At 40.1% G+C, this 20,595-nt stretch overlaps 1 protein-coding gene across 2 annotated transcripts; it reads right to left on the bottom strand.

The window, feature by feature from the left end:
• Positions 1-422: 422 nt before the first annotated feature.
• Positions 423-19,479, bottom strand: BMF (Bcl2 modifying factor). Of its 2 annotated transcripts, none has more exons than XM_070931336.1 (3): positions 19,164-19,479; positions 17,589-17,752; positions 423-970 (listed from the first exon to the last, which is right to left on the bottom strand). In XM_070931336.1, the coding sequence occupies exons 1-3, from the start codon at positions 19,477-19,479 to the stop codon at positions 869-871; spliced, it is 582 nt and encodes a 193-aa protein (XP_070787437.1). In that variant the 3' UTR covers positions 423-868. The 2 variants fall into 2 exon arrangements, with proteins under 2 accessions (XP_070787437.1, XP_070787438.1); XM_070931337.1 differs by having other exon boundaries at positions 17,589-17,690.
• Between the last annotated feature and the right edge of the window lie 1,116 nt (positions 19,480-20,595).

Raw genomic sequence — 20,595 nt, 5'->3', positions numbered from 1 at the left:
GGGAAGGAAAAGGATGGTACAAGCTCCAGGCTGCCATGAATCCTACCCACTTTAGAGGCATGTTGCATATGAGGACGTGGAAAACAGGGTCTCTACTAGCATGCCCCCCACCCCCACCCCAATCTTCACAGTACCAACTGCAGAGAGTTTGCAGCTTTAGGGAAGGTCCTTGTGAGGCTGGATTTCTCTCTCCAAGAACAAACCTTTCTTTCTCTCCTTAGGGAAGGAAAGCTAAGAAATCCTATAGGTTGGGTAATGGCTTATTTTATTACTATAAGGATTACAGCTTTAGAGTAGTAAAGAAAGTTACATTTGATAAGGAAGTACTGCATTTTTCTGACTTGAGTTAAAAGATAGGAGGGGAGCCTATATGTTCCTGAGCGTAAAGATTGGGTGTTATTATTCAAGACTCACTCCTTGTTTACACCAGTATCTCCAGTATTTAAAAGGTTAGGATTCAGTTGTACATATTCTATATGCTGTTTCACAGTTGCTTGTTAACAGAGTTTCTTTGAAGTTTACTTATCAGGAATCTGGTAGTTGCCCCGAACCTCGATTCTAGAATATCCACCAACAGTCCATCACCAACTCTTCCAAAGCTTCCTTACATTAGCTCCTCCTTGCACCTTGATTGTAAGCCAGACAATTTGGGAAGATCTTTCTTCAACAGTGTTGGACCAAAGCTCTCCACTACAGAAGACAAGGGAGTCAGAAGGCGAGTCCATTGAAAACAAGTCTTTTGTACAACAACAAGCACCCTCAGGTCCACAGGAACCTCACATCTGTCCAGTGGCACACGCATTTGTAACCTGGGTTTGTTCGGTGCTCCCAGCAGACTGGATGGAACCTGGAAGAGGCAGGGCAGATTTCACCTCTGACCCACACGTTGTCTGTTGGCTTCCACGTTCAAGGCAAAGTTATGGAGGAAGAGAAGGATCTGCCACCAGACCTGATTTCGGTTCTGCTGGTGCTGTTAAAAAAAAAAAGGGGGGGGAGGGGGTCTCAACAAGATTACTCACGTAAAATGTTAAAGCCACCATTCAAAAGCTTAACCTGTCCCAATAAAAACTAAGTTATATTTTTTAAGAACAGGCACTTTTTAACCCAGCAATATTACACATATAAAGAGAAAAAACCGCATTGGCCCCAGGGTCCATTGTGTGAGACTAGTAGTAGTTTCTCCACAAATAATTGTTGCTCCAATATTATGAAAGAAAGAAGTAGACCCTTTATGTATTGTGCACAAAAGGATTAACCCCTCCCTTTTTTTCCTTTTTTTTTTTTTTTTTTTGCAGGATTCTGCAGAGTTTAGCCAAGTGCTGTTTTTAATCAGATTGGCTTCTGAGTGTCTCATAGCCCAGCTGCAAGAACAAACAACTTCTCCCCCCCCTTTTTTTTTTCCTAAAGGAGAGTGCCCCCCTCTTCCAGCAAACACAGGAGAGGGGAGGGAAAGGAGAGGGGAGAAGAGAAGTGTAGCTGGTGATCCATCTGTAAGTGATTTGACACTGTGAAGGTCAAAGGGTTAATCTTCAATTTAAACCACACTGCTGAGACAGCAAAACTGATTTTATCCAGTACAAGAAAACACACTCCTATACACACACACACACACACACACACACACACACACATGCTCCCCCCACCACACTTTGCTTCCCAACATCTCCAAGATAATACTGCCCTTTTTTAATAGCTCCTTTTGACAGTAAGCCATAAATAATCAGTCTTGGAGCCCTTTCCTACTGACTGGAGCCAATTAAACCTTAAGCAAGAACACACTTGAAAACAAAACCCAACAAAAAAAAAAAACACTAGGGGTTATTTCAGGTCCCCATTATCAAGCAACACATTTTAAAGCTTGACTGGGGGTGGGGAGGCTTCAAATTCTTAACTTTGCTACCTTGAGATAGGGCTAGCGAGAGCTTAGCTTTCATCAAGTGTCCAACCCAGGCTTTGTACGATGCAGGCCTTTTGTCGAAAGACAGAGGCATCATTGATATGACGAGCTAGATCTAGAGATCCAGCAAGCAGAGTCCCATGCACATTATGTCAAAGAGGCCATTTTCTCCTACCTTCCCTTTAATGACCCCCACTACCCCACCTCACCCCCCCAAAAAAATTGCTCCAGAAAATTGGCAGCCCTCCAGCAGAGCGTGGAAAGTGGCTCAGAAGAGCTGCTGGAGAGAGGAGAATCAAGGAATTGGTGTTTGATGTTTGCTACTTTGCCTTCATACATCAGCAAGAGTCCTGCTAGATTAGAAGTCTCCTCCACCAATGGATCTACTTGTGGAAGAAGAATTGAAACCATAAACATTGTTTCGTAAGACTACACTTTTCAGAAGTGGGGTAGAGGCCTTGCGTTTTGGAATGCTGCAGGGATTTAGAGAAATGATCCTTTATAATAATCTCTGGCAATTCCAGAATTGTTTTGTCTGCACGAGCCACGGAGTCTACCTCAACCAGAAGCCAGACCTCAGTCTTTTTTCATCCCATAGTGCCATCTTTCTTAATAATCTAATAGCAACTGATGCCATCAACATAACCTTCACAGCTCACAAACCATAGAAAACTAAAAATCAATACAGGTATTCCTCATTTTAGTGACCATAATTGGGACCAGATGTTCTGTTATCAAACTAAGTTACTTTGCACTTGAGTCAGAAGTACCAAGGTGCTTCCAGATTGAAAGGATTAGCCAGTGACATCACTGATGTCCTGGGGACATCCAGTTGGGGGTTCCTTTCATGTCCTTGGCAAGAGCTGGAATGAAAGACAAGAGCTCAACCTCTCCTCACTGCAGCTCTCAGGTCTCAAACACAGGATTGCTAATCTCCTGCCCAGGGTTCCAACCACTTGAGCCACCGTGCTCCAGCTAAGTGGCTGCTAAGTGGGAAACCACATGATAGTGCTTTTCTTTTCCCCACTTTCCCCCCCCCCCCCACTTTGGGATGCTCACTCCAGTGCTAGGTGCTGGGATAATTAGCAAGAAGGGAATTAATGTTTGTATTTAAATTCATTGGAGAAAAAGGGGTTACAAGAGAGTAAGAAAGACGCAATGAGGAAAATTTATTGGGAGCAATGTGTTGGCACCCATAGTCCAAGCTTGTTACTCACACAGCCTGGTGTATTCCTCACTGTACGCCTGCTTATTCTCTTTAATCTCTTCCTCTCCAATCTCAGCAAGGCAGCTGAGGAGAATAAAACAGGTCAACAGTACATAAACTATGGACTATAATAATGATCATGTGACAGAGGAACACTGCTAAGCTTGCCAATGAGTTGTTAAATTATTTTTTTCAGTATTGTCATTAACTTCAAATGGTTGTTTAACAAAGCAGTAAGAGAAGTCTACCTGTACGGAAAATTCCCAGCACCCCCAACTTCCGTACATCTCTACAAATCCACAAACAAATAAACAAATCTTTCTGGGCTCCAGACTTATACTTGTGAGAAAACCAGGCTGTCCCAGCTTTTGGAAGGCTAGGAGCCTGGGAAGAGTGTGTTGCAGTAATGTTGCCAGGAAGGGACTTGTGAGCAAGGCCTCCTGTTCAGGAATGGGCGCAATTGGTGCACAAGATGAAGCTGTGCAAAGACCCCCTGGGCCATAGCTTCCAGGTGCCCCTTGAGCAGGATCCCAAGTCCAGGAACATATCCAAATTGTGCACCAGCAAGAGTCAAAGATTATACTTCAGCGGAACCAAGAGGATCAAAAAACCAGAACCACTCTGCCTTTCCAGGTTGAGGTTTTTTTTTTTTTAATTTGATTTATATGCCGCCCTTTTCCGGAGACTCAGGGCGGCTTACAATGTGCTAAGCAATAGCCTTCATCCTTTTGTATATTTATACAAAGTCAGCTTATTGCCCCCACAAACTGGGTCCTCATTTTACCTACCTTAGAAAGGATGGAAGGCTGAGTCAACCTTGAGCCTGGCAAGATTCGAACCTGCAGTAATTGCAGGCAGTTGGTCTTAATAACAGGGTGCTTTAGACCACTGTACTACCAAGCCAATTCATCCTCATCCAAATGCTTATAGCCCCCAGGTGCTGATAGCTTCAGTTGGCCAGCATCACCTGGCCAGCTTGGGGTACAGAGGTGGTATTCAGCAGGTTCTGACCAGTTCTGGAGAACCGGTAGCGGAAATTTTGAGTACTTCGGAGAACCGATAAATACCACCTCTGCCTGGCCTCGCCCCCATCTATTCTCTGCCTCCCGAGTCCCAGCTGATCAGGAGGAAATGGGGATTTTGCAGTAACCTTTCCCTGGAGTGGGGAAGGAATGGAGATTTTACAGTATCCTTCCCCTGCTACGCCCACCAAGCCACGCCATGCCCACCAAGCCACACCCACAGAACCGGTAGTAAAAAATTTTGAATCCCACCACTGTTGGGGTAGAAATGTACAACACATATCATCAGCATACTGATGATCGTTCAACCATCTGCAAGGATATTGACCAATTATTTTTATTTAAGGTGTTCAGAATGAATGGTAATTCTGTATGAAACACCTACTAGGCTGTTTTAAAAATATTTTATTTATTGATTTAATTCATACACTACCCATCTCACTCTGAAAAGCGACTCTATTTATAGAAATTTAAAATACTTTAATTCCATCACTTTAATGCCATCTGGTGTGATAAATTACATATTTCAAAAATATGAGTTTGTATCCCCTGAGTGGATATCACAAATTTATTTGGCTCATTTGTTGTTTTTCACAAATCATGCTATTTTTACCTGGAAACTGGTAGCCAAGTTTCTAAAGGACACTAGAATCAGTGTTCATCCTATAGTGCTTATTGCAATGGCACAAAATGAAACTCTCAGTGACAAAGCAGGAAATCAAGAGCACTCCATCAACAGAATGCAAACAAATAAGTATGCTATATGACACAAATGTAACACTCACAGCTGCATAATTTGAAAAGTAGTTTTGCCTGCCTGTCTGTTCTGCCCCAGCTCCGGATTCCCAAGGATTGTGACACACACCAACAGTCCTTATCAAAGTTATAACGTACCAAGAATAAACAAAGTCCGGCAAAGGTTGGCAACCAGCCCAGAAAACAAGATACGATAAGACACTCACTCTCCAAAATGCTCTGTAATAATTACACGTTATTTCCAGCAAGAAGTTACTAACTGCGTGCGACTTAAATAGGCTAAGGGAGTGGCCAATTATCCTCAAACCTTACTCTCGAGGAGACCTCCTCCTCCTGAGTAGCCACTCCTGCCTTTTGGCAGCCCTGCGTGGTCGAGCATTGAGGAGAGGCTCCTCCACTTCGCTCTCTCCACTCTGGAGGTTCTGAAGGCCCTGGCTGAGTCTCTGCCTCTGGCACCACATCCTCTTCAGCCTCCTCGCTGCCCGACGCGAGCGCCGGCTGTGCAGGCTGCTGGTGCGACCCCACACCAGCCTCCTCGTCGTCGGGATCAGCCATGATCTGCGCAGGCCGCTGGCAGGCCACAACACTGTCAGATATATGGAGTAGGCATACTCTGCTGCCACAGAACAGATTAAATGTTAGGTAAAGCAAAGAAATCACTCACATTCCTCAGAGTAACAAATGAACAAATATATTCCAGATGGCAAAAGAATCTGGTAACCAGTGGGTGGAATAAAGGGAAGGAAAAGTCCCCATAGTGGCCTTTAAGTATCTGGAAAATGACTAGGTTAACCTTGTAATTCTCCGTTCTTGTTATTAAAACATGTACAGATGAGAATATTGATTTAGTAGCACAGACGAAAACTTGCCATTATGCTAATGGATCTTCAATTTTTAATCTTCCAAAGCCAACATGGAAGGAAAAGTGAGAACTTCTTTTAAGAGGCTGAAAAGTCATGTGTTACACAAAAATCATAATGTGGTTCTTTATGTGATACCTGATAATTATTTTAGGAAGAATGCCACTAACCATTCCAGGGCAATGTAGTGTGAATCAGGAAGAACCAAAGGGGAAGAAGCCTAGCTTCATTAGCCAAAAGAGATGTTTGTGCAGAATCTATACGATGGAGACTCTCTGAGCCGTTTGAAGAAATATTTAGTGAAAAGGACTCCTAGTACTTGCTGCAGTTCACCATTACACCTGATAGCAAGAGAGTGCAATAACAAGACCTGGTTGACCTTGCTTTGGAAGAGACAACTGCTGTGTCTCGCCCCTCCTGCCACATTTACCCAGGTTCACAGCATCTCGACTTGTGTAAGTTAAATGGCTTGTTTAGTTCCCTTTTCCATTTGCAAAAACAGAAAAAAAGGAAGTGCACGAACTCAGTGCTATTATTGCAAGCCGTAGCATTTCAAGTTAAACTGCCAAGTAGAAGAAATTTGGTTTTTTTTTTTAATGGTTTAAATCAGGGTTTCCCAACTTTTGTATCTTTAAGACATGTGGACTTCAACTTAAGACTTCTGTTGTCTTAAAAGTTGTCAAGGTTGGGAAACTCCGGTTTAAATTGTGGAATGTGTTCACCTCTGGTGCAGGAGAATCCACTCTTATTCTCAGAATAAGGACATGAAAAGGAGGACAGCGAGAAAGTAACCATATTTTATTGGCTCAGGGAATGCCACCAAGGGCCAAAGGGAAGATCTTATGAAAACAATTTTTATGCTTGCAACCTACCAGATAGTTTTGCTATTGACCATGAGCCCTGGGAATCTCAGGCAGGATTGATAATGGCTTTCTTCTATCAAAAGCATATCGAAGGAGGGAATTATGGTAGACTCAACACTCTCTGGCAATTCTGTTTGGCTCCCTAGAAGCTCAGCATTCACAGTCATCTTCTGAAACACCCAGAGGAACTCTCCCATCCCCCTAATTTATTAATTTATTATTTTGTTTTTTTAACATCAAGTGTCTGGAAGGCAAAGCTCCATACCTCTTCTGTCTCTTCCCTCTTTCTTCAGCCCTGCCTTGTATGATTCCCCTCTGGTCCAGAGACCATTACTGGATGGAACCAGTGGTGGGATACAAATTTTTTTTACTACTGGTTCTGTGGATATGGCTTGGTGGGCGTGGCAGGGAAAGGGTACTGTAAAATCTCCGTTCCCTCTCCACTCCAGGGGAAGGTTACTGCAAAATCCCCATTTCCTCCCAATCAGCTGGGACTCAGGAGGCAGAGAATAGATGGGGGCGGGGCCAGTCAGAGGTGGTATTTACCGGTTCTCCGAAGTACTCAAAATTTCCGCTACCGGTTCTCCAGAACTGGTCAGAACCTTCTGAATACCACCTCTGGATGAAACAGATGCAAAGAGAACATCTGGAAGTTTGTGACATGCTTATTGTAAGCACATCTAGCCAGTTAAAATTTTTGTGCTTTTTTTTTAATTGGAAAAAAAAGAAAAGAAAAGAAGTTGACCACTACTTGATAAGTTTAAGGAACTAAATTTCTGTGTGTATGTTTCTGGTTTGGATATCTAAGATATTTTAGCCTTAATGTTTCTGAGCTGGGATTGGAATACAACTCTGAGCATCATCAGTTTTCCCTGTTTTGCTATGAATGCTGAAGTTCAGAGTCAAACTCAAACTGATGCAGTTTCTAGCACATCCCAATGCCCTTTTTAACTAGGCAGATCTTGATTCTGGCCATGTTGTGATGCCGTGCCACCCATGACAATTTTTTGCAGGCCCTCAAACGCTGAGAACTTCTCCTCTCATAACACTTTTTCTCTAATCACATATGACTTTGAAGCAGAAAAGTAATGTTCTGGAAAGTGCAAGTATATTCACATAATCTCTTTCCATCTAGTTACTTTCTATCTATTTCGCTTCTGTTTTCAATATACTAACTCATTGTTATTTTAAGCATTCATGTTTTGTTTTGTGTTTTTAGTTGGCATTGATAACTATCCTACCTTATGAAAGTACTTATAATCATGTTTTAAATAAGTTTTTAAAAATCTTTACTTAAAATCTCGCTTCTTCCTCAGTAAAGCACAAGAGACGAAGGGGAGCCTTTTTCTTAAAATCAAAATGGGGTGTGTCCTTTTAGCTAGATTTCTTGCAAATTCTTTCAGGTTTTCTTCTCAAAATTCTGAACGTTACAATACTTACATACTGTCCAACTCAACCAATATTAACATTTATCCTTCCCTGTTCAGCTACTTCCCCTCAGTTTCTTTCAATTTCCCCTCTTTTCTCCCCAGTGCACTGCCCCTTCCCCTCCCTCCCCTTATCTCCATCCTGCCATTGTTTCCTCAGCCTTAACTATTTCTGTTGAAAGGAGGAGAATATGTATGTGCATAACTGAGTTTTTGTGTCTCTGTGCAAGAGTGTGGGGATCAAATAAGATTTTTTTTACTGTAGAGGAATTAATGTTAATAGTTAAAAATCCGATATTAATACTGAATTAATACAAGTAGTTCTTGAGTTACAACTACAATTGAACCCAAAATTTATATTGCTAAGTGAAACATTTGTTAAGTGAGTTTTGCCCCATTTTATGACTTTTCTTGTCACAGTTATTAAGTGAATCATTGCAGTCATTCCGTAACACAGTCATTAAGCGAATCTCAATTCCCCATTGACTTTGTTTGTCAGAAGGTCACAAAAGCTGATCACATGACCTTGCAACTGTCATAAATATGGACTAGTTGCCAAATCATCTGAATTTTGACCATGTGACCCTGGGGATGCTGCAACGATTGTAAGTGTGAAAAATGGTCAGAAGTCATTTTTTTCAGTGCCATTGTAACTTCGAACGGTCAACTAAATAAACTGTTGTAGGTCAAGAACTACCTGTACCGAATGGGGGATTATTTTGAATTCATTGTCCCAGTTCATTGTCTTTTCAGATAGCTGTAGTAGTCACTCTTGGAGGAGTTTTTCAATTTTTAATAAAATAGTCAATCAGAAGAAAACATTCAGGGATCAATCACCATTTTGTACAAATGCCTTAGACCAGTGTTCCTCAACCTTGGTAGCTTCAATTCCCAGAATTCCCAGCAAAAGCCCAGGCTGAGGTACATTGCCTTAGGCAAGCACAGTTTGAGGTTAATACAGCTGCTCTACTAGTTGGTCAACAGACAAAAAGTGATACCAAAGGACTTTCCTTTGATGGTAAACAGACTGGATGGCTATCCATCAGGGATGCTGCAGAAACAGATTCCTGTACTAGACAAAAGGTTGGGTTAGATGATATCTCAGATGCCTTCCAACCCTTATACACAATGATACTATGAAATAGAGACAGCACAACATTGAACAAGAATAAGATGCTTGATAGTGGAATTATTCTAATCCAATTTGGGTTTGGCCCAAACACAACTCTCTCTAGTTGACATCAACTCTAGAAACAAATGCCAGAGATGAAGATAAGAGTGAGAAGAAGTCAGCAGCTACTGAAACGGGAATGTGGGGAAAAGATGGAGGTGAAGCAGAAGTAGATCAAACAAAACATGGAACAGAAAAAAAAACACACAACACAGCTTTCCCCTAACCTGGTGTCCTTTCTGGCATGGGCAACCGTTGGAGACAAATGGGAGCGCTATTCACAACATATCTGGAGACCGCCAGGTTATGAATGGCTGCTGCAGACCCCCAATGGTCCAGAGCAGGTGCTAGGAAGACAAAGAGCAGCTGAAGTTGGATGCTAATATGAGATTTCTGGGAGGAGAAAAGATAAAGCACCAGCAGGGATCAAAGCAAGAGTCCATGTTGTTGACAAGAGACAGGAAATAATTTTAAAGACAGGGATCATGATCTTTACAAGATGGGGAGTCAATACCAGGAAAAGGCACTTTCGCAAATATTTTCATTGGCAGATCTATAAACAAATCCACACTTTACACATCATCATGGTACAGAAATATTGGATCTGCTTCAAGAAGAAGCAACAAAGTGTGAAGGACTAGTGTCAGCTCCGTGCCCACAAACTAATGAAATACACTCTCTCTCTGCATTCCCTCCAGTTGCCTCTCCTTTGCACATTTTTACCACAGTTCACTCTTTCTTTTTGTTTTGTAATATTTTATAATATTCACATTTTGCCATTGTCACAATTTGACATTGTGTTGGAAGTTGTTTTTGTTTTTCCTGCAAGGACCAAATTGTTAGAGAAACATATTTTATTCATAACCACTCTGTTTAAAGCATGAGCAAAAGTATCCTCCTGCTTCTAATCTTTTAAGAAGTTTTAAAAGAAATCTGTCTTTCTCGAAGCATACGGAGAGATATGCAGCTCAAAACTTCAGAATGAGACAGCTAACAAAACCAAAAACCCCTAAAAATTAAAAATATAAATAATTAGTATTAATGTTGAGATAATGCTGAGAAAATCTTTGGAAAGGTGCCTGCTAGATAGAAACAGACAAAGGCCACCAGTCAGGTGTAACAATGAAGTCTCTATTAATTCAGGCTCTTTGTCAGCAGTTATGATGACTCAGTTACTAAATCTAGAAAATGATTTAAACAGTGCTGGCTGCAGAGAAATTCCTGTTAATTCCTCCTACCTTTCTCATGCATAGTTATACATATAAGAATGCCCTGAACCACTTTTTCCCTATGCCTAATTAAAACAAAAAAGTTGCCAGCAGTCACAAATGAGACAATTTTTAATGATTGTGACTTGCTCCGAGGCAAAGTCCTTTCTCATAATTCTTTAGAGTTGTGTTACATCATACAAACTAATCAGAATTAGTAAAGGCAACTTTTTAAAAGGGGATAGTGTGGGAGGAAAGAAACATGTTGCAAACAAAAAACAAAAAAAACACCACCCTACAACAGAAGGCAAGAGAAACAATCCTTGGGGGTGGGAAAGGAGAATAAAACTTCTGATTCTGTTTAGTGGTATAGTACTGTATTGACAATACCACCTTTAAAGTAGTGTCTCTTATTTGCCTCCCCTACTGCTATGGAAGCCAAGAAGAATGTAACAGTTTATATTTTTCTCCTTGCCTCACAGCTGTAAACTTTTATTGGTCAATATATACAGCTCTCAATTACAGCTCATTTTCTATAAAAACCTCCCAGAAGCCCTGAAGCATTATCTCAGCCAGATCTAGGGGCCAGGGCTGGAGACTGGAGTCAAGTCTCCTGGATTTTATTGACAGTTATGCCACTCTCATACTGCAAAAATAAACTGCCTCCATTTTTTAATAGACTCCCAGTCTATTAAGTAAAACCCTGGGAGCCACAAGAAAGTGAAGGAGAAAACTTGTTTGCTTCTGCTTTTTTCTAAAACACGAACAAACTAATTAACCATGATTTGATTTGCTAGAATTTTACTCACGGGCTGCAGGGCGATGCATTGTTACTTGGGATTAAGTCTGATGGAATGAATTTAGCAGGCCTTGCTTTGAATAGGTACAATAAAAGCAGCTATTATGCTCCCTAGATCTTGTGAATGCAGGTAGTCCACAACGTAAAACAATTCACTGAAGCATCTTCATGGTTATGTGATCAAAATTCGAATGTTTGGCCATTGACTCATATTTATGACGGTTGCAGTGTCCTGGGGTCATGGGATCCCCTTTCATGACCTTCTGACCAGCAAAGTCAATGAGGAAGCCAGATTCATTTAACAATGTGTTACTAACTTAAGAACTGCAGTGATTCACTTAACAACTGTGTCAAGAAAGGTTGTAAAATGGGGAAAAACTCACTTAACAAATGTTTCACCTGCCAACAGAAATTTTGGCTTCAATTGTGATCATAAGTCGAGGACTATCTGTATTCCAAAACTTTGTTGGACAGCTATAACAAATTGAAATAAACAAATCTCTTCCTGCAATTGGTTGAGTAGGAGAGTGAAGTCTGTCAACCTCCAAATGACTAAAAGACGTTTCAGTGTGTAAATTAAAAAAATGGGTAAGCCAAGCTCAGACATACTACAGATGGTAGTATTACTGTGTCATAGACTTCAATATAGCCCTTACTGTACACCCAAGGTGCAGTAGAAATCATTAAAAAATATTTTCCAGTATTTGATCCTGTGTACTTCTATCTTCAAACAGGAGGTTTATGTCTGTTGTTACCTAAAATAAAAAATTAAATCACTGGCTGTTAGAAAAGTGATTCAGGTGTTGTGATGTGTCTCACCTATAAAGATCAGAACAGTGCATGTCATGATATTTTCTGTTATCTACGGAAATGAAAGTTGAAATTTAAGAGACCAGGATAGAAAGAGTATTGATGCTTTTGAACTTTTGTGTTGAGAAGACTCTTGGGAATACAATGGACAGCCAAGGAATTAACAAATGGGTCACTGAACAAATCAACCTATAGTTTTCACTTGAGGCACAAATGATCAGGCCCAAATTATCCTACTTTAGACACATTATGTAAAGAAGGCTAAACTGCTAGACAAGGCAGAAGAAAACAGAGAATAACCAGCAGCATGATAAATTGACTCAGTTACAAGCAATGATGGGTAGATTATTAGAAGATCTGAAAGACCAGACTGTCACAGAGGCAATCTATCCATATGGTTACCAAGAGTCAATATTGACTTGATGGCACATAATCAATATATCAATTATCTATATTGGAATATCTGCAAACAACAAGAAATTATTAGATAAACCAACTTCCCTTCTCCCCCTCCCCAATAGGGAAGAGAAATACAAGTTATGTATGCCTTAGGCTTAACACAAAGGCTACATCAACTGCAGGACAAACCAAATGTTTACTTGGAGCCTGTGTTAAATATTGATTCCAAATTCATATATAGACCAGTCCAGAGAACTGAATATGAATGGATTATAATTAGTATTTTTTTCAATCCAGTTAGAGAAGGAGAAGCAAATATCTCAAGGCTTGATTTGACTCACAGTCTCAAACAGATACAACTAAATCCAGGCTTAACATGGCCTGTAAACATAGTTTCATGGAAATGTAAACTTTAAAAAAAAAGAATCAGATAAACTCCAAATATTTGTTATTGAGGCTGGTGTAGGGATTATGGTACTGATCAAGGACCAAGGAAATCCAAATTCAAGTCTACCTTTAATTCATGTGTGATTCCTTCCTATTGAAGGACCATGGCTATGGATATGAAATAAGAAGGAATATTGGTAAATTTTAGCTCTGCATGTTATAGTGAAAGAATCTTTATCTCAGCCATGTAGGACTTCTTCAGGGCACCAGGTGGAAAAGGTTGTTTTTACCCATTCATGTTCAATGGATGGTCATCTGGTCATTTTAATAATTCTTCTACTAAAACAAACTCATCTCTTTCTTCAACTATTTCTTCTATCTTCCAAATGTGTATCATCTTCCTTGATCCATTTTAATTAGGGCTGTAATCCTTAATGAAAGTATTGACTAATTTAAATTTTATCATGTTTCCTTGTTTGATCTTATGGGAACACCTTCAGGGAATAGTCATTTTTATTTTCGTTTACGTAGGAAAGACCATCAGTCCTAAACCAATGTTCTTTCCTTTTTACACAATAGTGCAGTCTGATTGCAACCATACCTCTTTGAAGTGACACAATAAACAAGTTACAGTTCTGGTCACCAATAATCTTCCAGAAAAGTACTGGACAACACACCACTGTCTTTATCAACAGGATAAGAAGAAAATGGCCAAAAGGAATATAAACCACCAGCACAAACGTAGTAATAAGTGCTGCGGTGTCCTTCAGTATAGTTCTGCACAAAGAAGATTCCCCATTTCCATATATTCATCCAGGGTCTGGATGAATCCTTTCATCCAGACCCTGCCAAATAAATATCTTCCACATCTTTTAGGAATGTATTTTTTCTACAGGATTGTTGAGAACACGGAACTGAAGTCCCACCAATCTGGAAGCTCTGGCTGAGTAAGGAAGGATGACTGAGTGGTAACAGATCAAGTATTTCTTTCCTACCTTCTGTTTAAAATAAGGAGTTTGCGCGTATACAAATACAAGACAAAGAGAGAGAAGGGACTGTCAGCTTGCACACACTTTCTCGTCCTTTATGCCACTCCATTATTTCAGCTGAAAAAGGAAGAGCTCCTCCTCTCTTGCCTGCCTCAGCTCGTAGTAAAGAGGGAGGCTTTTGTTTACTAACTCTCCCACATGCTTGGATGACACATGATGCTCTTACACTATTTCTGCTCTGCAGTGGTTCCTCACTGGCTCTTGGTGCCACAGCAACGCACACGTCTTGCCTGAAGAAAAGGGAGGGGAAGACCCACATTTCTTTTTTTGGCTACAGCTTTTTTTTTTTCCCCTGGGGCATTCTTGGACACATTTCCCAGACAAAGACATTGGATAGCTGCACTCCCCAGATGGAACGGGTCGTGTTACAACCAGTTCTACAGCTTCCCTTCAGGACTCTTGACAGGAAAAACAAAGCCCTGTTAACCTTTGCCATTCTAAACAAAGTTAGCTACCCCAGAACTGACGTTAGGGACAGATGCTGATGGAATGCTATCTAGGATGGGAAAAACAATGCCAGAAGGATTTGAGGAGAGAGGGAGGTGATTAATTCTTCTCTCACCTATCAAACATATGGAGTTCCTACATTTACCAAAGGCAAGAAGTTAGAATGGCACTCCAGCACTTGAGGAATTGTTTTTATTCTAGTAAATCTTTTTCCCCCCACACACTGGCAAAACTGTTCTTTTTCGATGAATGTAAAATCAGAGATACCATTCTGTTGTCTAGAACTATTTCTCTCGTGCCCCCCCCCCTCCCCAAACAAACTTCACACAATTATAGCTATATCCCAAAAATTGTGGGCAGAAGTCTGGGAGAAAGAGAGGACGAAGTAAAATGAAGATTTTACTTGAAGATTTCCTACAAGATTGTAGGAAAAGCAATGGAGCAATCTGAACATCTGGCACTGCACGGAAATCTAGCCACAGTGATCGTATACACACATCCTTTCCTCCCTGAGCGGATTCTGCATTTACAAGAACTTGGCAGCTGCCACAGAGTTCCTATAGGAAATAGCAATGGCTGTAACTTAAAGCTCTAGCCCTCTGCCATTGCCTCGTTCCATCCCCCCACGTGACCCAGGTCCACAACAGCTTCCTGAAGTGGTTGCAGGCTACCACTCCTGTTCAGTTGGAAACACCCACAATCAGGCAGTGAAACTTCTCTGCTTGATTTATATCCATTAAAACAGCTCCAAGGAATTTCTTATCTTCCACAAGTATATTTTTTTCATAAAAGCACAGGTTTCCTTTACAAATATGGTAGACTTCATTATGGATCTCATTGGCCCCCTAACCAAAGCTCTGGCGTTGTGACACAACATGCACTTGTCTTTAGAAGAGAAACAGAAGCCACAGCAATGATAAACTCCTGAGTACAATTCTTCTCAGAAGGAATGTCAAGTGGCCCAAGATGAAATCAGATCAGTCTAGGTAAATTAAAATAAACCAGCTTGGATGATTCCTCCTCTCCTGTAAAGCATTCTGAGAGATCTGCTGGGAGGGTTTCACACAAGGAAGGACAATCCACAAGGGTACATTACAAAGTAATAGTGGGAAGTGGAGGCTAGTGGTGGTGAATAGAGAAAAAGAGGAGAGGGAACGGAAGAAAAAAGCACCCAGTGTCCAACAATAACATCACCTCCTCCTGAAAAACCCAGAGGAAAAGACAGCTGCTCAGAACTTTACAGCTGATTGGTCTGGTGTAGGATATTTTATAAAATAAAAAAGATTGTGGTGAGCCTTCTAAGAACTCTTCCCATTTCTGAAAATCTTCCTTTGCAGAGAACTTTAATCAAAAAGTCTAACAAAATACTCCTTTGAAGATGGGTTGGTGCCAAGATCACAAAAACACATCTTTTTTGTGTAGATGCCAAAAGACACCTTGGCGTGCCAATGGTGAACTAGTATAGAAATTTAGTATCTCATCTTTGCTAGAAACTCAGTGGCCATGTTCATACAATATGACTCAAGAAGGTCAATTAAAAGCCTAGCAGATGAATTTACACAACATGCTAAGTTTATGATTCATCATGGGTTGGTTTAAATCTTATTTTATGCAGCTTGGTGTGTTAGACATACCCAAACTTTTCAGTTAATTTATGACTCTGTATATTATGCAGATTTAACACTGATCTAACTTATTTTCAGGGTTACTGTGTTATGTGAACATGTCATATTAGAAGGCTTTAGGCAAGCCTTTTATCAGTCTTGGACACTTACATCTATTTGCAATCTGGGGAGAATAGAACTAATCAGGGTTTGCTGGCTTTAAAAATGCGAAGTGCTTTGGATCATACATGTGCACAGGTACAGCATCTCCCTGCTCTTCATTTAAGCAGCCTGGCTTTTTTCAGGTTTCCTTGTGAGACAGCTGCTGTTTTAACAGTCATGTTAATGAATGGATAGCATATGCTATATACTGTAGCAGGAGCACATTTTTTTTCACAATTACAAGAAAGTCTGGAAAAACCCTGGCTGCTTTAATTAAGACCAGAAAAGTGTTATGCATATGCAAGTTTCAAAACACTTGTTTTAAAATATTTCTGAAGCATGCAGGGCCTTGGTACTAACTCACTTTATAGTAACAATTATAATACAGACTACTTGTGGTACCTAGGAGAATTACATTGATGCTTTCTACTGTTATTGTTACCACTCAAAGCTTTTGATGAAAAAGGACCACTGCCATGGCATCGTGCTTCACCCATCACACCATGTTAGTTTCTTTCATCTGCTTCACAAGACAGCACCAACAGAAAAGCAAATCTCCAAAGTGATGGATACTTCGGGGCATTAAGGGAGAGGAGAGAGCTGGATTATTCATGGTATTTAAGGCTGAACTACATTTGAGGCTAGATGTCAAAGCATGAAATTTGGCTTCCTAGGGTAAAGACGACAGAATTATACTGGAAGCCTTGCCTACTTGTTCTGCTATCCAGCTGATGGACTTAGTCAGCAGAAAATATTATATCTTTCCATAACTAATGGAAACAGAAGACCAGAACCTTACAGCATAGGAGATGGCAGAGAGGCCTTGTTCTTTCTCTCTCTCTCCTAACACCTCTGCTAAAGTAATAAATCTGAGGTAAACAGATACCCCTCAAAATATCTGCAGTTTCTAAGTTGTCCTTGGGAGCAGAAGGCAAGGCTCAAAATGGTAGATTGGTACACCGAAAGAAAATAAATGTATATACTGTATTTAGGAACCCTCCTCAGGAAAAGGACTAAACTTGCCCACCACTTAGAAAGAGTAGAGTTGATTCTTTTCATCTTAGTTTCATTGATTTTTTTTTTTTTACTTTGTTCAATAGTCTTAAGAGAAGACATTCAAAAACAAATTTACTTCTTTCTTTATACTGTAGCTCCCTGCAAACTTTATTTTTTTTGGTTCAGCTGCCGCATAACTGAACAAAGGAAACTAGCTTTACATTCAGAAACAATGATTATATTAGTATTTCTGTGAGGCAGAGCTACCTCTATTGTAAACAAATTACAATAGAATCAAATAAAGAATAATTATAAATATATATTTCAAAAAATAGTTCTGTTTTGAAACAAACTGTATATTATCAATATTAACACAAAGCACATTCTAAGCATATTGGCAGTGATGGCGCAGAAGTTACACTACTGCCTTGGCTAATCAATATATTTATACAAGCCTTCTTCCAATGAATTAATTCTGTTGCCTTGCTGCTACCCCTCCTGTACTTGCTCTTCAAGCTGCCTACCCTCTGTAGATGAAGCCTGTGGAACTGATCTGCAATGCACTGTAACTTCCGTGCAATCTGAACTTCGGTACGCAATTCCTGCAGACTTTCCTGAGGTTCCTCCTGGAGATGGGGATTCAATGTGAAACCGATTGGTTGGACATGTAAACGGTATCCAGCATTTCCTGCCAAATATCATACAAAAAAGGTGTTTATATCACAATATGGCATAAGATCTTTTTTTGACATCAACAGCATGACATTAGACATTTTTTTTATTATTGTTGTGCCTTTGAATTAGCATTGACTGCCTGGATTAGGCCTTTCAGTTTCTTAAACAGATTTTCAGAAGTGGGTTTGCCATTGCCTGATTCCTAGGGCTGAAAGAGAATGACTGGCCCAAGGTCAGCCAGCTGACTTTGTGCCTAAGTCAAGACTAGAACACATAGGCTCCTGGCACTTAGCCATTACACCAAACTGGTTCGTTTAAACAATATAATTTAACTCAAATTTGGAATATTATACCAATGGCAACTAATATGGTTTTAATTGACATTTAATTTAGTATTATTGCACCTATACCCCACTTTTCTATTGGGAGCTAAAGCTGGTGCTCCCCTCATTTTACCTTCACAACTCTGTGAGAAAGGTTGGACTAAGAGGAAGTGAGTAGCTCAAATTTACCAATGATTTTTATGTCAAGCACCAATTCAAAACCATAGCAACAAACTGACTCCCTCATATGAATTAAATTTGAGTTGCAGTTAATTGCCAATATTTGAGAGGAGAACTACTTAGATTACTTTTCTTCTAAATTATTATTGGAGCTATTACTATTGGTCTATAAGGAGCAAAGAGTCTATAGCACATCCTAGAGTTGTGGTGGCATAGTGATTACATAGCAGTATTGCAGACTAATTCTGTTGACTGCCGACTGCAAGCAGTCTCACCAGGCTAAAGGTTGACTCAGCCTTCCATTCTTCCAAGGTGGGTAAAATGAGGACCCAGATTGTTGGGGGAAATAAGCTACTCTGCAAACTGCTTAGAGCAGGCTGTAAAGCCCTGTGAAACAGAATATAAGTCTATGTGCTAGTACTATTGCTAGAAATGTCAAGGGAGGGCAATTATTTATTAATTCTGCATTTAAGATGCAAACTATTAATATATATTTCATTTATCATCTATTTCTTTTTCTGATAACACTAACTCTTTTTTGATAACTAGCCCACTTCTGCATATGATGAAGACAGTTTCTAAGTGACTTGACACTAAAATTCAATGGAGGGTTTCATTGCTGCCAAATGTTGGTGGCCAAAGATGAGAGAGCAGAGAGTCACATATAAGTCTTGAGCTGCTGGTTGTCCAGTCTTGCTCTAAGTAAAATACACTGAACATGAAGCAAGACTTCCCTTGGCCTGTTTCACGTAGAGCCAGGCAAAAGGTCCTGAGATAACTATCTGAAGCAACAGCAGAGTCAATTGCTGCTTTGCTCAAGAACAGCACAATTCATTTAAAAAAGGGAACAGGTTATATCTGTGGTTCACTGCCTTTTTTTCACTGTAGACAAAGAAGCAAGAAACAGCTGATGATTCTTACCATAAAAGAGTCTCTGGGGCTCTTCAGTGACTCCACAAGGTAACATGATATCCTGGCTGGAAGAAGATGCATTGAGGGTCTGTGTTGCCTTGTCCTGTTGTTTGGCATGCCTGCTGCCTGGGCCACAACAGTGTGTAAGTGGGAAGAGCTGGAACCTGCCCAGGAGGCAGTTGTAAGATTTGCTTTGGGTGAAAATGCCACGAAAGGCCATCTTGCTGGACTGACTGACCAGTTCACAGTCATCAGAGTGGAACACATCATCATCTAACCCATCCAAATGGGAAAAATCATCTTCCAGGTAAACAGGCGGATCCATTTCACCTGCAAATATATAAATTAATAAGAACATTACAAGACAAGATAGTACACAAGTAAATAGCAAAAACATACATGCATTTTATTTGTGCTGCCACACAAAGCTATTTCTGAATGCTGTCTGGGGAAAAAAAGTTAATTGGTTAGTGAAGGAGGCCCTCTGACCGAGTTCTCTCTTCTTCTTTAAAACAAAATTCTGAAGCAAATGGGAAACAAAATGCCATTTAAAGTTCAGACTGTTTACAGTCTGGTCAGCCCTGTGAAGAAAGTTAAAAGAAAAAAAAATAGCTTCCAGGAAAATTATTTTAGAATGCAAAGGCTATAAACCACATTAATACTTTAACAAGCATTCTGCTCTCAAAAAATACTATTCTAAATTCCCTACACAGTTTTGAGAATTCTTAATGTAGAGTAACTGAAAACATTAATCAAGTTTTTAATCTAAATAATAGAGCCAGTGGATCCTGGGACTGAGTGTGCCTAGTCCAATTTACTAGGAAATACATCCAAGTACAACTGGTTTTTGCCATTTTAATGCAAAAAAAATTCCATGAGTCTCTCTTGGAAATGAACTACTTAAAGATATATGTCTGCCATCTTACATTTGGAATGTGGAGAAATACTTCCCATGTCCATAGAAGAACTAGAATAAATATATATTACACACACACACACACACACACACATGCACATTCACTCTTTAAAATTTTATATGCTATGTTTTATCCTGGCTGTACACTGCCCTGAGTCCCGCAGGAGAAGGGCGGTATAGAAATACAATTAATTAATTAATTAAATAAATAAATAAATAAATAAATATCTGTAGTGCAATTTGCAGTTTTAAAAAGCCCATAGAAAAGTAAAATTTAAGATAAGATGTGCAATACATCTCTCTGTATCCATATAATATATATGAATGCCTCTCTTGTGCATCTTTCTATATAAACCCTAGAGGGCATAGGGTCAGGCTACTTACGGAACTGAGTTCGCCCCATCACAGCCTATCCCACTCGTTCAGGCAGGGAATGCTACAGACCCCACCTATCAAAAGAATTTCGACTGGTGGGATCTAGGAAGTGGGCCTTTTCTGCCACTGCCCCTGCATTATAGAACATCT

This window comes from Pituophis catenifer, unplaced genomic scaffold, assembly GCF_029215685.1.
Source record: "Pituophis catenifer annectens isolate HBS135680 unplaced genomic scaffold, rPitCat1.0.hap2 SCAF_1, whole genome shotgun sequence".
NCBI lineage: Eukaryota > Metazoa > Chordata > Lepidosauria > Squamata > Colubridae > Pituophis > Pituophis catenifer.
Note: the sequence above shows the minus strand (reverse complement) of the source record. Positions and strands in the feature narration are given on the sequence as shown.

Coding starts and splice junctions, on each gene's coding strand:
- BMF (XM_070931336.1), bottom strand. CDS start 19,479: ATGGATCCGCCTGTTTACCTGGAAGATGATTTTTCCCATTTGGATGGG. Junction 17,753..19,163: donor GCCCCAGAGACTCTTTTATG/GTAAGAATCATC, acceptor GATATTTGGCAG/GAAATGCTGGATACCGTTTA. Junction 971..17,588: donor ACAGGCTTCATCTACAGAGG/GTAGGCAGCTTG, acceptor TTTTTTTAACAG/CACCAGCAGAACCGAAATCA.